Source organism: Anoplopoma fimbria, chromosome 4 (assembly GCF_027596085.1).
Source record: "Anoplopoma fimbria isolate UVic2021 breed Golden Eagle Sablefish chromosome 4, Afim_UVic_2022, whole genome shotgun sequence".
NCBI lineage: Eukaryota > Metazoa > Chordata > Actinopteri > Perciformes > Anoplopomatidae > Anoplopoma > Anoplopoma fimbria.
Genome location: NC_072452.1, coordinates 12,030,190 through 12,052,411, shown reverse-complemented (window position 1 = coordinate 12,052,411; position 22,222 = coordinate 12,030,190). Strand labels below are relative to the sequence as shown.

The 22,222-nt window shown below is 39.6% G+C and overlaps 2 protein-coding genes across 4 annotated transcripts; one reads left to right on the top strand and one right to left on the bottom strand.

The window, feature by feature from the left end:
* Window positions 1–1,762: 1,762 nt before the first annotated feature.
* Window positions 1,763–5,454, bottom strand: arl3l1 (ADP ribosylation factor like GTPase 3, like 1). Its single transcript, XM_054598005.1, has 6 exons — window positions 5,437–5,454; window positions 4,448–4,591; window positions 2,941–3,057; window positions 2,441–2,491; window positions 2,048–2,233; window positions 1,763–1,887 (listed from the first exon to the last, which is right to left on the bottom strand). The coding sequence occupies exons 1-6, from the start codon at window positions 5,452–5,454 to the stop codon at window positions 1,840–1,842; spliced, it is 564 nt and encodes a 187-aa protein (XP_054453980.1). The 3' UTR covers window positions 1,763–1,839.
* A 5,670-nt stretch (window positions 5,455–11,124) lies between these two features.
* On the top strand, window positions 11,125–21,981 carry LOC129090275 (regulator of G-protein signaling 14-like). Of its 3 annotated transcripts, none has more exons than XM_054597867.1 (16): window positions 11,125–11,212; window positions 11,294–11,416; window positions 14,809–14,830; window positions 14,999–15,150; window positions 15,277–15,369; window positions 16,340–16,483; window positions 16,584–16,742; window positions 16,867–16,948; window positions 17,061–17,161; window positions 17,322–17,540; window positions 17,795–17,871; window positions 18,131–18,257; window positions 18,771–18,852; window positions 19,697–19,749; window positions 20,328–20,406; window positions 20,915–21,981. In XM_054597867.1, the coding sequence occupies exons 1-16, from the start codon at window positions 11,192–11,194 to the stop codon at window positions 21,166–21,168; spliced, it is 1,788 nt and encodes a 595-aa protein (XP_054453842.1). In that variant the 5' UTR covers window positions 11,125–11,191; the 3' UTR covers window positions 21,169–21,981. The 3 variants fall into 3 exon arrangements, with proteins under 3 accessions (XP_054453842.1, XP_054453841.1, XP_054453843.1); XM_054597866.1 differs by having other exon boundaries at window positions 16,584–16,757; XM_054597868.1 differs by lacking the exons at window positions 11,125–11,212; window positions 11,294–11,416 and adding an exon at window positions 12,409–12,520 and having other exon boundaries at window positions 16,584–16,757.
* The last annotated feature ends 241 nt before the right edge of the window (window positions 21,982–22,222 follow it).

Genomic DNA, 22,222 nt, shown 5'->3' with positions numbered 1-22,222 from the left:
ATCTTTACATGATATTCTTCAGAAGCTGTGCAATATAAGTATCTGCTTGATCAAAGATGAGCTTTATAACTAAATTAGTGGAATTAGATCATGTCAAATTACTTATCTGTAAAGAATAGCCCTGAGATTAATCAGGCTCTCTAATGCTGCCACCTGTTGGTAAAAGAAGCATCCCTGAACAATACACAGCAGAATGCAAAATCATCTCCCCACCAGCCCCACTCCTGTTCTACTCTCTTTCAAACAGCCAAAATGATCCTTTAGTACAAGTTGTAATTGGTCCCACATCCCCCGCTGTGCTCGCTCAACAGAAGTTGATGCCTAAAAAACGTTTTAGGACTCGCACCAAATTTTAGTTGCCATGGAGATAACTCAATATGCATTCATTCTAGCGAATGTTAACCAGCAAGCTGTTTGTGTTATTTTCAAAACCACTCATAAATACCAGACAAAAAGTATTCATTAGTGTAATTTCATGTAGAGGCGAACACAGAACAAAGCCCGCCAGCTGATGTGATTTTAGAGTGCTTTCAGATGGTTAATTACAGCTCCAGACAATAGAGACAAAAAGATCCATTAAATCCAACTCCGGCTGAGTAGAGCCAAAATGGCTGAATAGAGTACTTAGCCTACACCAAGGTCAGTCTAAAGGACAAATATGTGAAGACAGACCACAGGGCTGTGTGGGCCTTCAAGTCTGGAGGGTCTCCCGGTGGAGATGACCCGTGTGTGGGTAAAGACTAAGGAAGTCTTCTGAAATCAATGATCTGCACAATCTTTAATGCGGATCTCAGAACAGAAGGTGAAGAAGGTTTTTACCTCAAAGCTGCTCACAAAAAGTAGCCCATTTGTTTTTTCTGCTGGGAGAACAACAGTGCTCACAGCTGGACATTAGATGTGTCATTTGGCCAACTACTTCTGTGAAAAGGGATCCAGAAAGCTCTAACATTGCTGCAAGAGAGAGACTGCATGCTACGTAATCCTCCCAGAAGTAACACATAAAACAAACATTTTGAAGTCTCTCTGAAGTAAATTAGTAAGCCTCTCAGCGTGTAATTTCTTGCACTGTTTGCTCTGCTGTGCCTTGAAGATTTGATATCTTGTTGTGCCATGCGAGTCTAGAGAACTCTCCTCTCTCTCACTCTTGCTTTTCAATTTCTCTCTCTCTCTCGCTCTCTCTGTACAATTCAAGTGCTTGTCACAGTGGTGTGGAAATAAAGCGAGTTGACAGCTGAGCAGGAGTGGATCAGCGTGTAATTGTTATCTTGTCACTCCTGAAAGAGTCGACATTTACAGTCACATTCACATGTTTTCTCTCGTTTCCTGACAGTTTAAAAAAAATGGTATTTGACAATTTGATGTAAGTGATGTATTAATGCAAAATTTGATTACCCGTGACCACATACGATTCGAAAACAAGAAAGCAAAATAGCAGAAATGACTAATTATTTTATTTGCAAAAATCTCAAAACACATACTTTACACTCACACTGAACTGGTCTCTATGTAACTGACAAACCCCAACAGTTCTACACAGCTACACACTCAGATTGGTTTTCTTTGGGGTTTAAGAAATCACACAGATTCACCAGACAACGATCCTTGGGATAAGGGGTCAAAAACATTCATTTTGATTAATAAGTGCCTAAAAAATGTCTTTGAATTTGCACAATATGCATAACAATGAAACAAATTGTAAAAACAAAATTATTATTCAAATCTTTGAGGGGAGCAGGATCTGTCATAGGCGAGGTGTGTTGACATTAAATGAAGTGACATATTTTCTTTCATCCCTGATGTGATGCTGCTTCTCTGGTCAGTGTTGTCTGGTACGTTGGCTCACTTCTTCTTATTCACAATGTTGTTGCAAATCCAGTTCATGCCATCCTGTCAGAGAAATAAAAACAAGTTTGAAGATAGAAACTCAAGCATCAAATTAAGCAGGTCAAAGAGGCTGTTGACAGAAATAAAGTCTCCATTAAAGCAGCTCAGACCGCGTTTATATTTAGAGGAGACATCAGTGAATCAGGCTGGTACTAGGACTGACCTGAACTCCCTCCCCAGACACAGCTGAGCAGGCCTGAATCTGCCACTCACGGTCCCGGTACGTATGCAGGTTGAGTCCCTCAGCGATCTCGCTGGCCGGCGACGCTGTGGCCAGATCCTGCTTATTGGCAAAGACGAGCACCGGAACACCCTTTAGATTCTCCTCGTCAATCAGCTCGGACAGCTCCTGCACACACACACACACACACACACACACACACACACACACACACACACACACACACACACACACACACACACACACACATGCAATTGACTTGCTTTAAAAACTAAACAATTATTTTCTTATATGTTAATGTAATCAGCTTTGAGTAGTTTTGCTATGGCTCTAGTCAGAAAATAAATATAGATGCAGAAATGACACCAAACTCACCAGTCCTGTCTCCTCAAACCGCTTCTTGTCTGCACTGTCAATAACATAAATCTGAAAGAAGACAAGTTGTTACAATAAAATTAGCTGACAAGTGAACACAGCAAAATGCATCAATAAAAAGTTCTATTTGGCCTCAACACTTCAAACTCCTGAAGGTGTCAGCGACTCTTTTAGAACACAGCTGGTCTTCTTGTACAGCAGCCAAAAGTCAGTGTTAATGGAGAACAGAATTTACACTTGGCAACCTTTGAAAAATAAAATCCCTCCATCAAGATACAATTATAGTGCTCAAATTGGCCATACATGTGATACTTTAAAGTTGTGGATTTTATTGCTTCAAATACTTTTTGTGGTGTATTTTCACTGAAGACATGTGTGGACCTCAGGATGATTAGCAACCACTTTGTGAACACTAATGAGGATCCAACAAACCAAATCCATAAGTAAATGTCTCATTGCGGGAAAAAATGAATTCATTTGAATTAAGTTTAGTCACTCACCAACAGGTCTGTGTTGTCAAGGTACTTTTTCCAGAAGGTCCTGATCTTCCTCTGTCCTCCAATGTCCCAAACATTGAGTTTCATGCCATGAGAGGCAACACTCTTTATGTTGAAGCCCTAAAGTGAAACACAAAGCTGGAGTCACTGTATTGCACAACACTGCCTTTGAATTAATAAAGTTCCAGTACGCAGCACATGGAAAGTCTTGCAAATGGTCATGAAGCCATTCACCAAGTGGCAGTGTACTAGATCACATGTTTATTAAATGAATCACTGCGTGGTTACTCAGTATTACGTATCATGTGCTCTAGGCTTTTATAAGTAAGTGGTCAATGTGTTAATCCGGCGCTGTTTTTCATAACGCAGCTCCTCTCTGTTTCAGTTGATGTGGGTTGTATAACAACTTTATCCCAAGGGCTAGCTGAGGAGCAAATCTGAGGATAAGACTGGAAGGATCAAGTGTGTGTGTGTGTGTGTGTGTGTGTGTGTGTGTGTGTGTGTGTGTGTGTGTGTGTGTGTGTGTGTGTGTGTGTGTGTGTGTGTGTGTGTGTGTGTGTGTCAAGTCTGGTTTAGCTTTGTGGTGACTTGTCATGCTGGACAGCCGTCAGACTCGCCCAGGACCTGGCAGTGCAGCTGCTCTATGTCTTGTGAGAGTAATGCAAGGGAATTATATAATCATATTAGAGGTTATACAATCACATCACATAGAGGGTGATAAAAATACAGCTCACTATAATGTGAGGATGCTCTAAGTAAATGTGTTGAGAGGATACAAATCAGGAAGGAAATTTCCTGCTGAAAGGTTATTCAACATACTATTTAACAGGATGGACATACTGAAATCATGACTTTACAGCATAGTGGTAAAAGTATGTGTATTCCACTATGCTGACATTTCACAGTGTGTCAGAGAAGCCAAGGCCTTCTGAATCCCATTACTTTGAGCGACAGCGTGCACTGGTCCAGCTGGTCTCACGAGATTAGATACAATCCCCCTGCCTTTTATTATGCTTGGTTACAGTGCCATGCATGTATGAAACATCTTTTAAAAAGCTTCATTGATAAAAGAGAAGACCGTCATTGTATCACTGTTTTTGCGCTTTCAGTGAGAGCAGACAAATTGATGTCTTTAAAAAGTGGTAACTTGTTGCTTAATAAAACATTGAGGCTTTATGTCTGGCAGATGCACCCTGTTTATCTAATATACACTTAATGGTGAGTATCAGGTAATGATATTATGAAGTGCCTCAGCTGTTCATGGTGGGATGATTTAATTAAAATGAAGGGCACAAAAACATAAGTTGCAAGCGTATCAGTCAGTGTGCTTCTTGATTCATCATGTCGTACAGTAAGTAACTTAACTTAAGGTCATGAGGTGTGTGTGTGTGTGTGTGTGTGTGTGTGTGTGTGTGTGTGTGTGTGTGTGTGTGTGTGTGTGTGTGTGTGTGTGTGTGTGTGTGTGTGTGTGTGTGTGTGTGTTGAGTTTTAACACGTAACGTCCTCTCACCTGTGTTGGTGTGATGGTGTTCACATCCTCAGAGGCGAGGCTCTTCAGCAGGGTGGTCTTGCCGGCGTTGTCCAACCCCAGCAGCACTATCCTGACCTCCTGCTCTGTGGATCCCTTCAGTTTCTCAATGACAGAGAGTAAGCCCTGCTTGAAGGTAAGAAGTAAAGGGCAGACTATTAACATACTGCAGCATTCACACAGGCTCCTTTAGATAAGTCGTTTTCTACTCAGTAGAAGACGACTTGTATCATTAGTCATTTCAATTTTATATTGTTTTATTTTAGAATACAAAAGCATGAAAAACAGAATACTATATGTGACAAGATGTTTCCTAAAATACTCTGGAACACCCTACACAGTATCCTGAGGTAAACAAAAACACAGTTTTCAGACATACTTTACACCTGCAAAATGATCTCACTGACCTCTTTCGGATTTGAGGTCAAAGCTCCTCTTACATACAGTGTTGTTTACGGCACGTGTGCCTTCTTGCTCCACCCACCCACCAATCTCCAGCCATCCTTCTTTTCCTGCTGTGTAGCTCCCACCCCCATTCTGTTAGAATTAATCTGTTGCTTCATTTAGAAAAGCACTGGTGTTGATTAGAGCTCCATTCATATAATGGTACACTATTTAATGTGATTAGTCTGAAGCAAGGTTGTGCAATCGCAGGCTGTCGCTTACAGAAGAGGCGTACGTTGTAGCTTTAAATATTTCGATCAAAATACTACGATGTATTTGTGATCAAGTGTACATCAGAGAGCATTAGAAGTTCCATTTAGATGTATAATCATTAATGCAACACTTTATAACAAGCCAAATAATGTATACAATCCAACCAACACAGCATAGCTGCATCTAAATGGCTACTTATCATGTAAAAATAGTTATTCTAACACACTCTTGGAACCATGACATCCTGTAAATAGTTCCTAGTGTCAAACAAATACTGATTTGGGTTTATAAATCCTCCAGATCAAGTCACTTACCTTTTGAGCTTCTCCCATGGTGGCGTTTCCTGTGGCTTGGCTGGAGGGGCTGCAGCTACATTCTCCAGTGAAGCTCACGCAGGTGTGTTAGCTTTCCAGGTCACGCAGGTTAACTATCCAAAAAAAGGTTCCAGCAGCCTCTGTCTTTTCCCTCTTTACCCTCTGTAAACTTGAGTGGGCTAAGTGCTATGTGTGTATGTGATAGTAATGTCTACCTGGGCGTCAATTGCTCCTGACTGAGAGAGGGGGAGGGTGGATGGGACTGGGATTAGAAGGCCAGAATTAGCCCTAGTCATCCATGCAAAGGCCAGCCCATCCACCCTCCCCCCTTCCTCTGGCCATCCCTCCACCTCCACTTTGCAGTGGCTTTACTTGGATTATCCCTTAGCCACCTGCTATAGGAGGAAACTGAAGAAATAGCCCTTCCCGAGACACTCACCCACACTGATACGGAGGAGGAAAGAATGTTCAGACAGTTTGCCATATGGCTGAGGGGAAAAGATGCTGCTAACACAGAAACCAAAGGCCCTCAGAGCAGCATGGGGATAGTAGACAGCAGAGTCTAACACATCAACTTCATAGGAGTATATCATGTTGTTGGACCATGGGAATTTATTATTTCTGTGGTCATAAATCAACTCTCAAATCCCAAATCCATGCCTCTCTTGGAGAGCAGTGGATAGCATTATCATCCCATATATCCATTACATGCCAGCCGCTATAAAGCTGCTCTGTTTGGGTCGTCTGTGGGGTTGTTTCCTGTGAGTAGAGCATTCAGTGGGATTAGTTTGAGCGTGCATGTGCTGCGTCTGGATTAAAACATTTCTTTCTGGTCAAAAGCTGTGCTAAGAAAAGGGATCCACCCTGGGCTGGAAATGGCTCTACACATAAGCTCGTAACCTGAATTTATCACACACACACACACACACACACACACACACACACACACACACACACACACACACACACACACACACACACACACACACACACACACACACACACACACACACACACACACACACACTTCAGCCTCAAGGACCTTTTATTTCTACATCAAATACATCAACAGAAAATTATGAAACAAATCGCTAAATCACTAAATCACTAAATCACTATTCATTATTTTTTGAAGGTGAAGGTGGTTGTTTTTTAGGACTCCCTTGGTGTCAATGGAGCTGGACCGCTGCCTCGTGCCAATGCATTCTGCTGGCTCCTCTGTCTGTGTTTAGCTGCAGAGAGACAACAGGGGGAGGTGTCAGACTTAATTATACACATAGAGAGAAGTCAAACCTGTAATTCTAAAATACATACTCTTACATGCAAAAATGTAAGAGTAGGATAATGTTTTTTTTTTATTTTTTAGTCAAGAGTTAGATAAGAAGATTTTTTATCTGGAGTCAGATTAGTGATTTTAACATTAAGACTGGAAACAGGGAGAAACACTTTGCTCTCATTCATTAACAAGTTATAACTTTTTTGTTTAATCTGTACAGAAAACAAAAATAAAAAAAACGACAATTTGTTGTTTACACACTGAAAAACTTTAAAGTAAACTTTATAGTAAATATAGAATGATTTTGACAAGGCGTATTTCTTGGCTAGGGTTAGTAAAGTATTGGAGTCTCTGCCGGTTGCCCAGCAACTGCTCCTGACCAAAAAATAGTCAGAGACAAAAAAAAACTGTAAATTGCCATTTTTACCCTTCAGTTTTTGTACAAATTAAACAAACAAGATATCACATGTTAATCAGTGAGATTTAGAGGTTCTGTTTGGTGGATTATGTAAACTTTGGACAGAGCCAGGCTAGCTGATTCCCCCTGTTTCCAGTCTTTGTGCTAAGCTAAACTAACTGACTGTAGGCTGAAGCCTTATTTTTACGGACAGGTATGAGTGTTTTTGATCTTCTCAGGCAAGGAAGCGAAATAAACAGATTTTTTCAAAATGTTGAACTATTTAAGCTTTAAGAATTTGAAAAATACTATTTGTGCACCATTGCGTAAAATAGCCCTACAATATATCTATCCATGATCATTATTTACATTTAAGTCTGTCTATGGTCTAAAACCTGAACTAATGTCTTTACCGCGTTCTCTTTTCAGCTTGAATTTCATAGCCAGCCCCATAGCCAAGATCAGGAACAAAGCAGAAGCACCACAGATCATCAGCAACACCTCAGTTTGGCCTGGATAAGGACAGGTACAAAGGCAGAAACACAGACAGGCAGTTAAGACACATGCTATCAACGGTCATTAAGTTTTGCATGTTATTATTCATATCTTCATTAAATGTACAAGCTCTTTCATTTTTAATTCCAAAATTGTACAATGTACTACTTTCAGTCTGGTCAATGAACATATAATCTGCAGCTGTGTGAAATAAACAGGGAGATGTCTACTTTAGACTGTGTGATGTCTACTTACCTTTTACAGTAACTTTGTGTGGTGAAGACTCGTAAACGCCACAAGAGCTGTTCACAAAGCAGATGTAATTTCCCCGATGATGTGTAAACACATTTTTGAAATACAGCCTGCTATTATTTACACCATCCTGGATGTCCTTCCCGTCGCTCTTCCACCCAAACGTCACATTCAAATCGATAAGGTTATGGACACATGTCAGAGTGAGGCTATTACCCTCGTTTAGCTCGGATCCAGTGCTGTTGATAGAAACCTGAAAGTCTGATGGGCAGGGTAAATATTTATGTGGAGAGGAGCAACAGTGATAGTTCAAAGTAAGCAGATAGTTGTGGCTTTATGTGTTAAGGTGCACTGCCACAGAGGAGCCTATTGTTACAGGTTACCTTTAGTGCAGTTTGATGGAATCGTTGTAGGTACTAGAGTAAATAGTAAACATGGAAATTAATATAGTCAGTATAAGATTTTATTTTAGAACAGAGCACACATGACACATCTTAGTTATTAAAACAATAGCGTAAACTTCCTGAAAACTTTTTAACTTAACTTATTCTATTCAGTAAAATCCTAAACAAAACACTAGTTAAAAAATATAAATCAAATGTAGGAGCTTTTACATTATTTTCCAAGTATCCTATTTTTGCCATGTTCGATTAACCTGGTTCTGCTACTGCCATTCCACTGCCAATTACTATATCTAATGTGGCATGTAAAATTCATAGGATTAATCTTCAAGAAAACAAATGAAAAGATAGATGGCACTCACCATTGATGCAATCTGTCATATTGTTTGAGCAGAGTACACAAGAATCTATAGCGAAAGAATAGAATTAAGAATTTTTTTTCTTTATTTAATGGCAGACAATGTTCAGATTTATTAGCTGCGACATAACATTTCCAAATGCAGCCTACAAATAGAGGGAGAGGTTTACGGTTCTTTTTCTTACCTGTCTGAGTTTCTCTTGTGGCGTTACATATCAGACACTGGACAGGAACACAGGTAGAGCCAGCACCAGCTTAAATAAAGTAAGTAAATAAATAAATAGGATTAAATGTATATGTGTACAGCTAAACAGGCATATACCGCATATGAACTGTGAAATTCACAAGTGGCTACTTACCTATGAGGAGATGACCAAGCAAAATATTTAGAAAAACCCCTCTTACAAACATTCTCTGTTGGAAAAGACTCAAAGTCTCATTAAATTGCTTTAGCCTAAGAATAACTTTGATAGTAGAATGAGACTCCTCATCCATACAGATCAGAATTAAGTATAGAAGCTAACTAATTTTACACTTTACATGTATATTAAATATAATTATTAAGGTAAAAAATAATGCTCAACTGTTTTTCTTATAACCTTTGGTGGTGTTGTCTCCTCACACGCATAGTTGAATAATGAGCTGCTCTGTTTTCCCTCACCCAAATGTATTTGCGTCACGAAAGGCACGGCACTAGCTGATTATAAACACTGATAGCAATGCAAATAAATTCCTACCTATAACTTAATGGCACAAACAATATCGCTGTTTGTGTGTTTTATAGATGGGAGATGACAGTTAGGCTGCTGCTGTTTTTGTTGTTGAGTAACATTTAGGTTAACATTATTTTTACACTTTTTACAAATGGATGGAATAATAAAATAGACAGAGAGACGCATGGATATAAAAGACAGAGACAGCATGCTGAAGTGTAATCTGTTATAAGCAAAGCAGTTGTTTACATATGCAAACTACCCTGCCTTTGCAGACACGATATAATGTGACACATAGGTATAACTTTGCCCAGACTTTTTGGGATTATAGTTAAATTGACAGAAATAACTGAAAGCTTGGAAATACAATATCATCTCTCATTGAAATAATTCGAAGCCTTCACACACAGTATTCATTCTTGCAGTGGCCAGTAGAGAGTGCTGCTGATCAACCATCTTTTTTCATTACACTCATCCCATCAGGGTCTTGGGAAGCTGGAGCCTATCCCAGCATGCAAAGGGAAAGAGGCAGGGTACACAGTGGACAGATTGCAAAGCACAAATGTTATCACACTCCTAAATCTAAACTGAGTTTTATTTAATCAAACTTGAATGTGTTTGGACTGTGGGGGGAAAACAGAAAAAACCCATGCAGACATATATTCAAACTCCACATGTAAATAACAAAACTGGTTTATGGATTCAAATCACCTCTGAGTCACTTTGCTTCTCTTTCATCATAGATAATGTACAGGAGGGAACATCACATTAGACTAGGCTGGTGTGGTTAGCCCATCAATTTTTGTTCCAGCCTTCCTGTTATCTTAAACTATAATTAAACGTTGCCTAAACCCATCTCAGCGATGCCTAACCTAACCTAAGATTTTATCCAAACAATGAAGAGAAAAACTATTCATCGGGGTAACAGACTTCGACACAGGACCAAGGTCAAAGCCATTCTATCTGCCTTGAAACACCTTGTTGTTAATCATTATATTCATTTAAATTGCCTTTGTGAGAAATATCAATGTGGATTGTGTGCTAAGCTAGAGCTTGGCAGCTCTAGTGAAAGCTAGAAATAACCTGAAGAAGTACATGAGTTAGAAGAAGTAACGTACAATTTTAACACTTATATATATACATATTCCATTTAATGGAATTATTATTATTTTTACAAGTATTTTTAATTGTCAAATATATTTTTTTTATGACAGGAAAGTGTCATACTAAAGTCAGGAATGTCATGCATTTCTGTCCCCATTAATTAATTCCTCATATTTTTTTTATTTATATATAAATATAACAGATTAACTACTTTCTCTGGAACTACTTTTATTACATGTTTTTGGGAGGGATTTCAAAGGAGTATCATGAATGTAGGTTGAGCATAAACTTTCACTCATGCCTTTTTTCCATCATGTTTCATGATGTTAATCTGGTTTTCAGGCTCTATATAGCTAATCCACCCTGTTAGGCCTAATTATCAAAAAAGATGACACAATCAAAACAAATGTAAAAACATATTTGATAACCTTTTTTAAATTCTGTTTATGTGTAAAATAACTCACTAATATCTTGTTTTACTATTTCCCTCAACATTCATGTGTAAGCTAAACTGCGTTGCAAATACAATATGCTTTGCCATTGTCTCTTACATACACTTAGCTTGTATGTGTTTAATATGTGCTTTAACATTACTTCTCAGAAGCTGCACATAACGTTATCCATTCTGCAAAAAGCATTCAAATCCAAGCAAAAGCAGACGGGGAAGTTGTTGCCACATGTACGCTAATTGACAATATGTCACAGGTGCACAGTTAATTAAAACGTCCTGCTTCACCTGGGTTTTTTCAGCTAGTGTGCATGTCAGGACTCAGCAGACAGGTAACGTTGATTAACTGACATTGCAGCGCTTTTCATCTACCTCGTCTCTCGTTTCTTGTCTGTGTATTTGTTTTTCTGAAGATGGTCGCTTTCAGAGGACTTTATCTCAGATTCTCCCACCTGGCAAAAGTTGGTGCAAAAAAGCAGTTCAGGAAATATGACAACTGGTGCACCACTGTCACTGGCATCATGGCAGACAAGAAGGTATGACAATCATTTCATACACAGGTTTATGGGAGAGTTCATCCACACCTAACAGTGTTTGGCAATAGAGAAAGTGTAGTTGATCATTTGCACTACTTGCATTGCACTAGTTGTAATATGTTTACTTTGATGTGATTGCAAGCAGCAGAATAACACTCCTATAATAACCAAATGATCTGTGTACCAAACCTCATGCAAATCTGCTCACAACTTTTTCTTTTAACTATTCTGAACAGCGTTATTGAATCTTAGTTTTTTTTACAAGTGAAAGCCCGTTCTTGTTTACGGGATGTAAAGTTTAAGTCACTCTTGCATCTTGTAGAAGTTTAGTGATGTTTGCAGGATACCATGATTTTTGACTTCAACTATTGGTTTACCATCTTCAAATTTGTGAATATCAAGAGGCCTTGGGTTTTGAGGTTTTAATGCCAAAACCTCAATACCTTCCATGTACAAGGAACTTCTCTATGACTAAAAGAGAAAAGAATGAAATGACGAAAAACTGTCAGAAGCAATACTGTAGTTGCAAAATTGCTCTCTGGATTGTATAATGGTTGTAAGCTGTGTCAAGTAACTTGGCATCAAAAGCAGAGTGAGTGCATTTGTCTTGTCTGTGTTCCCACATCATAGTGTTTCTCAAGATGTAGGCTGAGAGCAGTTTGATCATAGTAACCATACTTCCTCTTTTGCGGCTTGTTGCTATGGCAAGACTTCCCTTACAGGCAGGAAGTGACAGGAAGACCCAAAAGTGTGTGTGTGTGTGTGTGTGTGTGTGTGTGTGTGTGTGTGTGTGTGTGTGTGTGTGTGTGTGTGTGTGTGTGTGTGTGTGTGTGTGTGTGTGTGTGTGTGTGTGTGTGTGTGTGTGTGTGTGTGTGTGTGTGTGTGTGTGTGTGTGTGTGTGTGTGTGTGTGTGTGTGTGGTGTGTGTGTGTGTGTGTGTGTGCGTGTAGAGTGTGTGTGTGCAGAGTGTGCATCATGTTTGGGTGGAGCACTTGTGCTCTGTTCCCTCACAGTGTGCACGTCGCATAAACACTTCTTGTAGTCGGGTGCCTGAGCCATCATGGCAAAAAACTGCAATACTTTAGGGATTCCTTCTGGCCACATGGTGAGTTAACTTGGCAATACTTTTGTTCAGTACGTTTTGTTTTAGTTGACTGTAAACGTACTGTGAGAAATACGTTGGCGTTAAGTGTGTTACATACTGTTATTTGTCATATATGGCCCTGTCATTTTGGTATAGAGAAATGTCTTTCTTAAATTTTGGACCACTTTTTCAGTCTGCTTTAACAGTGCATACTTTTGAGTTAACATTCAGATGATTAGATGGTGTACGGTGGAGCAGTTTCTTGTGTTGGCTTGTATTGTCTGTCTTAACTCCTCAGAAGAGAACAGTGTGTAGCTAATGACAATGGATAAAGCCTGCCTGAGTCAGAAGCGGAATCATGATCAGAAAGCTGTCATGTGTAGGCTGAGAAGGCTTCAGTCTACTCGATGTGAAATCACCACGTTTCTTAAATAGGTTCAGCTCTGCAGAAGGTGTGAAAGTTTGTGTGTGTGTGTGTGTGTGTGTGTGTGTGTGTGTGTGTGTGTGTGTGTGTGTGTGTGTGTGTGTGTGTGTGTGTGTGTGTGTGTGTGTGTGTGTGTGTGTGTGTGTGTGTGTGTGTGTGTGTGTGTGTGTGTGTGTGTGTGTGTGTGTGTGTGTGTGTGTGTATAAAGATGCATTTCACAGGGGCAAGATAAAGTAGCTCTCTGTGTTTTTCTAGTGATTTGCAAATGTTCCTATAATTGGTGCTGAATCAGACTCTTCCCTCACAGAGTGAGTTTGCATATCTTGTCTCTCATTCAACAGATTTGTATAGAATCCTAATCCTTAGATATTTCTCTTCTGACATTGCACGAGGACAAAAAGTGCACGAGGACAAAAAGTGCACAAGCAAGTCTGAGTGTTTTTTTTCTTAAATTACAGTCTGTATTTGTAGGCAGAGACATGTTGTGTTTTTGAGCAGTGGAGCAAAAAAGTGAAGAGGTGGAGCTCACACCTGCAGAAACTGCCAGCCCATATCAACCTTATATGGGCAGAGTTTATCAGTTGAAAGAGCCGTTGCCTTTTTAAGTTGTTGTAAAACGCTTGCTCTTTGCTTGCACTAAAATGAACACACATACGGTACATCTTCATCTTTAATGCTGTAGGTACAGTCCTCTATTTCTATACAGCAGATGAGCCTCGGTCTCACAGTTAATACTAACTTGGTTTGGCAAAAAAAAAGGCTTAATTATTATTATTTTATCAGGAATTTTGCAGAATTTTGCCAATTTCAGCGGAAATAAAACCCTTCAGATCGATAGTTAGTCCATTTTTCATTTGTATCAGTAAAATGTTGAATGTACCTAATGTAGTTCTCTTAATCTTATATATTTACCCAAATGACATACAGAGTGAGCGTAACTGTTCATGATGACAATGGTTTTTTTTTTAACAACTTTACACCTACAGTGTAAACTCGGAGCAGGTTGCAACTCACTGGACTAAACTACATAGACAGACAAACACATTCACACCTCTGGGCAATTTTTACGGTTTTGGACCATAGGAATAAACTATTCTTCACAGAGGAAACCCAGACAGAATGACATGTAAATGCCACATAGGCCTCTGGATTAAACCCCAGGACCCCTAAATCATATTTCAGTATTACTGGATTCTTGAGCAGGGGCCTTTCTGTTTGAAGGCCATCCTCTGAACTCAAAACAGATCCAGTTGACCAGCAGGTCTTTTTATTTTCAGAAATGTCTCCTTTTTATCAATATCTAGTTACATTGATACTTAAGCATGCAAATACGATAGTCAGCACAGGATTTCGTGCAAAATATGTGCAGAATTTGTTGGCAGTATTTAACTGTGAAAGCGCTCGAATTCAAACAGAACTTTTACAAGCTGTGAACATTGTGAGTTCTAAAAGCTGAATGAGAGCCACAGTCATCGGTGTCACAACCACTTCCTGTGAAAACAGCTTGACTGATTGCACTACATTGTAACACAGAAGAGAAAAAGGCAAATAACATGCAGCTGGTGTTCACATCTAACTTCCTAAATGTATGCCTCTGTGTGTGAGAGTATATGTGTCTAGCTTCTGTATTAACACTGTTTGGGGTATTGTAAAGCTGTTACTGTAATATTTAAATGTACTGTACATTTTTAATCGCAGCATCTAGGAGAATTGATATGCATTTAATTACAATTCCTTTTTTGATATGATACGATGAAGTGATTGTTGGATTTCTAAACTACTGCCATAGGAACTATCATTACCACAGTGGTCCATGACGGCCTCAGTGAGTTGTATTTTGTTTTAGGTTGTTCTCTACCTTATCTCTATGTCTCTCTCTTCACAGAGCCAGGCAGTGTCAGACGGAGGTAAGCATGAAAGACCAACGTGCATGCTGACAATCCTGTACATCTCACATTACTCGGAACTGAAACATGTCTGAGCACGAAAGAAGAAACTATCTGAATCAGTCTCGTTCTTGGTCACGCTTTTTCTGTTCTGATAAATGGGTGTGTTTGTGTTCGGATGCGCTGTAGAGTTGAACATGTCTGCACGGGGCTGTGGAGGCAGCAGCTCCAGCTTACCAGGGACTCCGGGCGGAGAGGCCGGCCCAGCAAACAGTGTGCTGAGCTGGGCCGTCTCATTTGAGAAGCTGCTGGAGGACCCATTTGGAGTCCGCCAGTTTACGGTGAGACACACTCGACACACAAGGTTTTATGTTGTGACTTTATGTTCAAGAATAACTCTATTGTAGCCCCTCACAAGGCTTTTCCATATGTTTGTTCATACACGATGTACGTGGCTTTCTCCACAGTCCTTCCTGATGTCTGAGGTGAGTGCAGAGAATATTTTATTCTGGCAAGCGTGTGAAAAATTCAGGAAGATCCCAGCCAGGTCTTTGGATGAGGTATGATGGCGCTTTTTTACCTCTCTACACAGTGAATCAGCTTACCTATCATTTATGATATATTTTGCTGTTGTGTTTACTCTAAATAATATAGTTTTTTATTAATACTCTTTATTAGAAGTTTGCTTAAACAACATGGTTGATATATTTGTGTAGAAGTTTCTATTGCTTTGAAATTGCTTTTATTATGTTACATTGATAAGGCTTGCAGAATCAGTAATCTCTTTTAAATCACTTCTTAAAACACATTTGTATAGATTGGCTTTTATGTGATGTCGTCATTTTATTGGTTCATTTTCATTTGGTCTTGGTATTTTATTTTTATCTTATATTTGTTTACTATATTTTACCATTATCACTTGATTTATTTTATTTATTTTATTTATTTATTTATTTTATTTATTTTATTTATTTTATTTATTTTATTTATTTTATTTATTTTATTTTATTTATTTATTTTGTTTGTTTATTTGTTTATTTGTTTATTTGATTGTCACTTGTTATTTCATTTTGTTTCTTATGCACTGTCTTGCTGGCTGGTCTGTCAAAGCACTTTGTAAACCTTGTTTTTAAAAGGTGCTATATAAATAAAGTTATTATTATTATTATTGATATATAGTTAGCACATTAAGTAAAAATTGATGACTGATGAAGCTGTTTAATATTTTTTAGATATAAAAATTGCCTTTTATACTATTCCTTCAAATAAAAGTGGCCAACTGAGAAGTTTTAAAAGCTGTAATCAACCTTTTTATATATTTTGTACCTTTCAGGCTGAATTTTAGTTTGGTCAATTAAACTTAGTTAAGTACTCAGATAGGATCCTGACATTGATTCAGTGTGGCATTGAGGTTTGAATCTATTCTGGTTAAACAAGGTCTTGTCATCTTAGACTCAATGATTAGTAAACAGTTTAGTTAATTACTAATCTTCAGGAGGTTTCAGTCTGATGGAGCTGTTGTGTTTCCAGCTGAAAGCAGCAGCTCGCTCCATCTACAACACCTACCTGTCTGACAGCGCTCCGTACTCCGTCAACATCGATGACACAGCCAAGACGGAGGTGAAGGACCTGGAGCAGCCCACACCTCACATGTTTAACAAGGCCCAAGCACAGGTCTGTTTCTAGTCCACACTCCCCCTTTAGCTCGGCAATGCAGTGATTAATTGTTGGGGCCTCTGCTGGTGTGAGTACAACTGTCCCTGCTTTGTGTCAGATATTCAAACTGATGAAGATGGACAGCTACAGGCGCTTCGTGCGCTCCCCTCTCTACCAAAGCTGCACCTTGGGAACCGTAGGAGGTAAACTTGCTCCTCAGCTCTCTACAGAGCTGGTCCGCATCGGATCCTGGGAGGACGTGGCCACCAGAAGCCCCGTAAGTGACAAGAAGGTAGTGTCAGGGAGGACATGGACTGAGGGGCAGGAAAGGGGAAAAATACATGTGATTGATGTTTTGAATTGAGCTTTTATAACATTTATTTTATCGCTGTCTAAAACAGAATAAGAAGTCAGACTCCAACAGCTTGCCAGGTGGCAAGACTTCCTCAGAAAAACAGGGACAGAAAAGAGGATCCTGGGGAGGTAGTGGCAGATCTTGTACTCCTAAGTTATGCCTTGATGTAAATCCTGAGACTTTGTCTCTCAATTTTGCTTTGGCTTTTTTTTTGTTCTTTTTCTTCATTGATAACAATAGATGAATCCAACATCCATGGTTCAGTCTCCCGGAAAGAGTCCCATGTGTCGGTCAAATCAAGCAGCAGTGTGGAGCTTGGCTCCCTCTACAGGCAGATAGAGGTCAGTGCAATAGGGCACACATGAATGACAAAATACTGTATTAAAGTAGACAAATAACACAGTTTAGAAGAAAATCTGTCAAGAAGTGCTATATTGTTATATTAATAATGAATATTTTTCACTCTCAACTGACTTTCATTCTTCTCCATCTGTGACACAGAATGGCAGATTGAGTCCCCGGTCTCCTGAGCAGGGTGGTGGAGGTGGGAGTCGGATAGGGGTGGAGGGGGGCTACTGCTGTGTCTACCTGCCCGATGGCAGTGCCTCGCTGGCCCCCACTCGTAATGGCCAACTCATCAAAGACATGCTGGCTAGCCTGTGTGAGAAGAGAGGCTTCCCGCTGAAAGATGTCATAATTTACCTTCATGGCAAGGACAAGGTGAGGACTTAGTTGATCTGTCTGCAGCTCCAGCAACAGCTTTAAATCAAGAAGCTGTTCAAAGGCATCTACTGTACTGTGCTGCACAGTTGTTTTGCAACAGGCGGTATGAGAAAGATGACTACCCTCTTCCTGTTCTAACATCCTCCCAACTTCTCACTCCCATACTTGTATTTCTGTAAGTATCCCCAGTTGATGCCAACGTCTCTGAAAGTCACTTCTCTCTGTCTGGTACACCTTTGCTCTCTCTGCAGCAACCCTTATCGCTTGATCAGGACTGCTCAGTACTGAGAGATCAGCAGGTCTCTCTGGAGCTCAGGGTGATGTTTGCGTAAGTCTACTGTGTCACTTCTTGTTTTTTCCTTTTCTTTGTCGACTTAGCGGGCTTTCACACCCTCGTCTCCACTTCTGCAAGCCACTTCTCACTTTATCAGAGGGAAGTCCTTGGGTTATCACCAGACATAGATTAGTCAACATTTGCATCGAATACACTATCAAATGTCCAAATTAATTAAAATTTGTGTGTAATTTCTGTATTTACTGTTTGTGTACCGTGTGAGCGAGGTTATTAGAATGCATGTGTGTTTCAGGCTGGAGATTGCCTTCACTGGTAAGACGGTTGGGATCATGGTGAAGTCCAGTAAGACGCTGCAGGACGCTCTCTCTACCGTGCTGCAGAAACACAACCTCAAGCCGCAAGAGGCCGTGGTCACCATGGTGAGTGTTTGTATGTCTGAATGAAACCATATGATGGAGCCAGTGCTTCAGTATTTTCTCACACAAGTAAATTATTTATATAACCTTCTCTTAATTGTAAAACAATCACTTCACATATTACTGTGGTTTGCAATAATCTTGAAAAAATACACTGACTCACCTCCATTTTTCAAAGCAGTAGACTTGTCTGACATTTTAAAATGTACCTTTTTTATTTAAAAAAAAATATTCTGTCCGTCTGCCTCTCCTGATTACAGCAGCCGCTGCTAGGCAACCATTTAGACGTCACTGTTCATGTTAATATCTATTGGGTCTGTCATTTTTATTTGAAAACTTAGTGTGTTGCAGCATTTTGTCAGTGGAATAGGGGACGAGGATTACACCATTTTTGTATTAATTAATGTATAATATATGCATCTAGACCCCTTTTCTTCTCATCATCCCCACCAAACTGTGCCACTGATGGTGGGTCAGCATGTATCCGACATGTCTCATTTCCTTTGCTCATTTCAGGTTGGAAGCGACGAGCCTGTGAACATGACCGGCTCTGTGTTCAGACTGGCCAATAAGACTCTACGGCTGGACAAAACCAAAGGTTAATACACTTGACCTTTTTTCAAACCCAATGTTTTACCTTAGCGGGAATGTTAACAACATTTAATAATAACGACACAAGAGAGCAAGCAGCCACAGGATGAAAAGCAACCTACACGGCCAATGAGTAAACAAAATGAGTCTGATCAAATCAGATAAGGCACCTTGTAGCCCTGCAGCCACTGTTGGTTGTTGATGATGTGGGTGATGCTTTGTGTGTTCTCTTCTGCTGCCTGAACTTTGGCTGTGCCTTCTTATTCCCTTAATTGTTTCTTAATGGGTCCTAGAAAGTGTTTCTGTATGTTCTCGGCTCTCACTAGCTCTTATCCGGGGGCGAGGAGAAAGTCTTTTCACCGTCCACTTAAATGCCCTAGGTTTTTCTGCATCACTGTCTGCTTGTTCCTTTTTCCTCCTCTGATTTCTCTCTCTCTCTCTCTCTCTCTCTCTCTCTCTCTTTCTCTCTCTCTCTCTTTGTGTGTGTGTCTTCATTCTTTTCTGTGGGGTTGAAATGTCTGAGTCCATTTGGTTTGTTGAGTGCTGTGCCACTTTGAATTGCTCACCTAATTTCCCGAATACGAGGAGACCAGTACCAACATCACTTTGGATCAGTGCTCCTTAACTCAACCCCATTCACTGCATTAAGATGGAGGGGACTGGTTTGATGAGAGTGGTTGTTTCTGAGAAGGACTAGTTTATTCTTCTTTTCAAGGATGTCTTATTTGGCTTATGTCAGAGTTTAACACAATGGGATGTTAGGTTCTGTGGCATCATTAGCAGCCCGCAGACTAGTTTCCTACAGGAAGTGAAAGCACTGCTTAAAACAGAAATTTGTGTTGTTTGAACAGGAAGAGACCAGACCAACAGTTCAAGGGCTAGTGGTTCTGCTGCAGCCACACAGGTGAGACGATGTTAATAGACTGCATAACATTAAACAAAACTGACAAAGTCATACTTACAAGGCTAGCTGCTGAGATTCTCTAGGTTATTATCTAAATGAGAATATAATGAATGCAATGGCTATGCATTAACAAGGGAGTCATTTTGAACACAACCTTGGCAGCAACCTTCATTATATTCCTATTTGGTCAATAATTAACAAACATGTCTGCATCTACCCTTTTTTGTTTTACCTCTTGTTTAGATAATAATTTTAATGGTTATATAGGGAATAGAGTTGGGAATGTTTTCACATCAATGTAATGCGATGAATTGCATTGTGGGATTTCTAGTAGAAAGTAATGCAATGCAATTTATTTGAAAATAGTAAATGTAGTGCACTATAGAGTAAAAGGGAAGCTCTTTGGGACAAAGCCCAAGGCTTTTGGACGCCAACAGAAAGCATCAACCTCTATCTCATGAAAAGGTTTACTCATTGAGTGATTTCTATAATGTGTAGCCTACAATGTTACAAGGATTTAACACCTGTGAAGCTACATTTTATGCATTGATAACGCCTAAATCTATTTTTGGTCCTAGGCAGGAGCAGTGAGTGCAGGTGGGGTGGAGGCCCGAGCCAAGACTCAGTCCAAGCCCAGTAAAAACCGCGAAATGGAGGGTAGGACATCTATGCAGTGTCTTGTAGGGTTTGTTTGAGATGACAACACATACTGTAAGATGATAGATCTTTGCAGATCTTTGTCATGTTTCTCACCACAGGGTGACTTTTGAAGCTGTTCTGGGCCTTTCAATCGTATCACAAATAATTTCAGATGGAAGTACAAAAAAATGTAATTGCAATTAAGTGAAGTTGGAATGTTTTATCAGCTGCTGTTTTTAAGATAAAAAGTTTATCTGCATAATATGAACTATTTTAATGTTCTCTTATTCATAAGCAATATCAAATTGATAGAACCTTTAATCCTTATAGCCCACTCCTAGTATCCTTTCCTGGGTTGTGATGATGAATCCATATTAATTAGACATAATTGTTGTTTCATTTTTCAAGAATTAATGTTGCCTGACTACAAACTATCAAATCTAAATGCCTTAGGCAGATTTAAAACAGTACAGTGTTATTTATTTGCAAAAATGTCTGAATGACTATGATATTTTTTGCATGTCAGGTTTTCTGGACATGCTGACGAGGGCTCAGGGCTGCAGGGTTGATGACCAGCGAGGCCTTTTGACCAAAGAGCAGCTGGAGGTCCCTATGTTCCTGAAGCTGGCCTCAGATCAGGGACGGGACCCGGAGCCAGACAAACCCAGTACAGACAGCTCCTCCAATAAGGACTCCAAGGAGGCGTCAAGTTCAGTCGGAGCAGCGAAGGAAACCCCGGACTCTGCTGAAGCTAAAGACGTAAGGGAAACAGCAGTTTGAGAGACTTCTCTGTGTGTGTGGGATGGAAAAAAGACACAATTTGAAACTACAACAAACATCTCACAATGTCATGAGACCAATCACGTCGAAAGACAGTGAAAAATAGTGAAGCACTTTTTATTATTGTTTACAAAGAAGCTCGGAGACCGCAGTGTTCTGTCATCTCTGCTATTGATAATTTGCCTCTTAAGGCAATATGTAAAGAAGAAAAAGGATCATTGTAAGCATTATGGTGTCATTTTAAAACACTACATATGTTTATAGGAAGAATGTTTGCTATGAATTGTTTAATGTATCCAAAATTGTTTTGAAAATAAGTTTTAGCTCAACCCTGAAGCAGATGTGTTTGCTTTAGTGTTCCCTGATGTTTTACGCTGTACAGTTTGAAGTTCACATTGATTTACTTTGTCACAATCTCACATTGCAGTCATGCTTTTCTTTGAACTCTAAACAAAGACATGTTTCTGCACAGGACTGTCCAAAAGGGGGGTTTTGAAGGGTATTGCACAATTGTTTTTTTTCTTTAATGGAATTAATATTATTGAATGTCTTTTACTGAGATGAGTTTTTAATATTTTAAATTACTAATTCTTATTTTGTGTGCTTACTTGCTATTTTAAAATGTGTGCTTGTGGTACTTAATGTATTTTGTTTGCTGTGGTGGCACTTTGAGAAACCCTGGTCAAGTCCTGTTTTCCTGTCTCAGGGTTCAGAACATGAATTAGTAATGTGAAATTGAAGGGAATGAATCAGATGATGTGATCATCAAAAAATATCCCACAGGGTGTATCCAAAGAATTAAAGCATTTTATGATGAAGTGTGATCCTTTCTGTCTGTTTTTGTTGTTGGGGGAAAACACCCCAGGTTTCAGCTTTTAGCTCTCTGTGAGAATTTTTGGGCTGTATCACTGAGGTCAGTTTCTGGCTTGACAAATGCTACGTGATTTGGTTTTATATGTGGTGCAGACAGACACATCTCCCCCAGTGGACCGGCTGTATGACTCATGCAGTGTAAAACAACTCTGTGTAGGTGTCAATTGTAACAAGCTTTGTA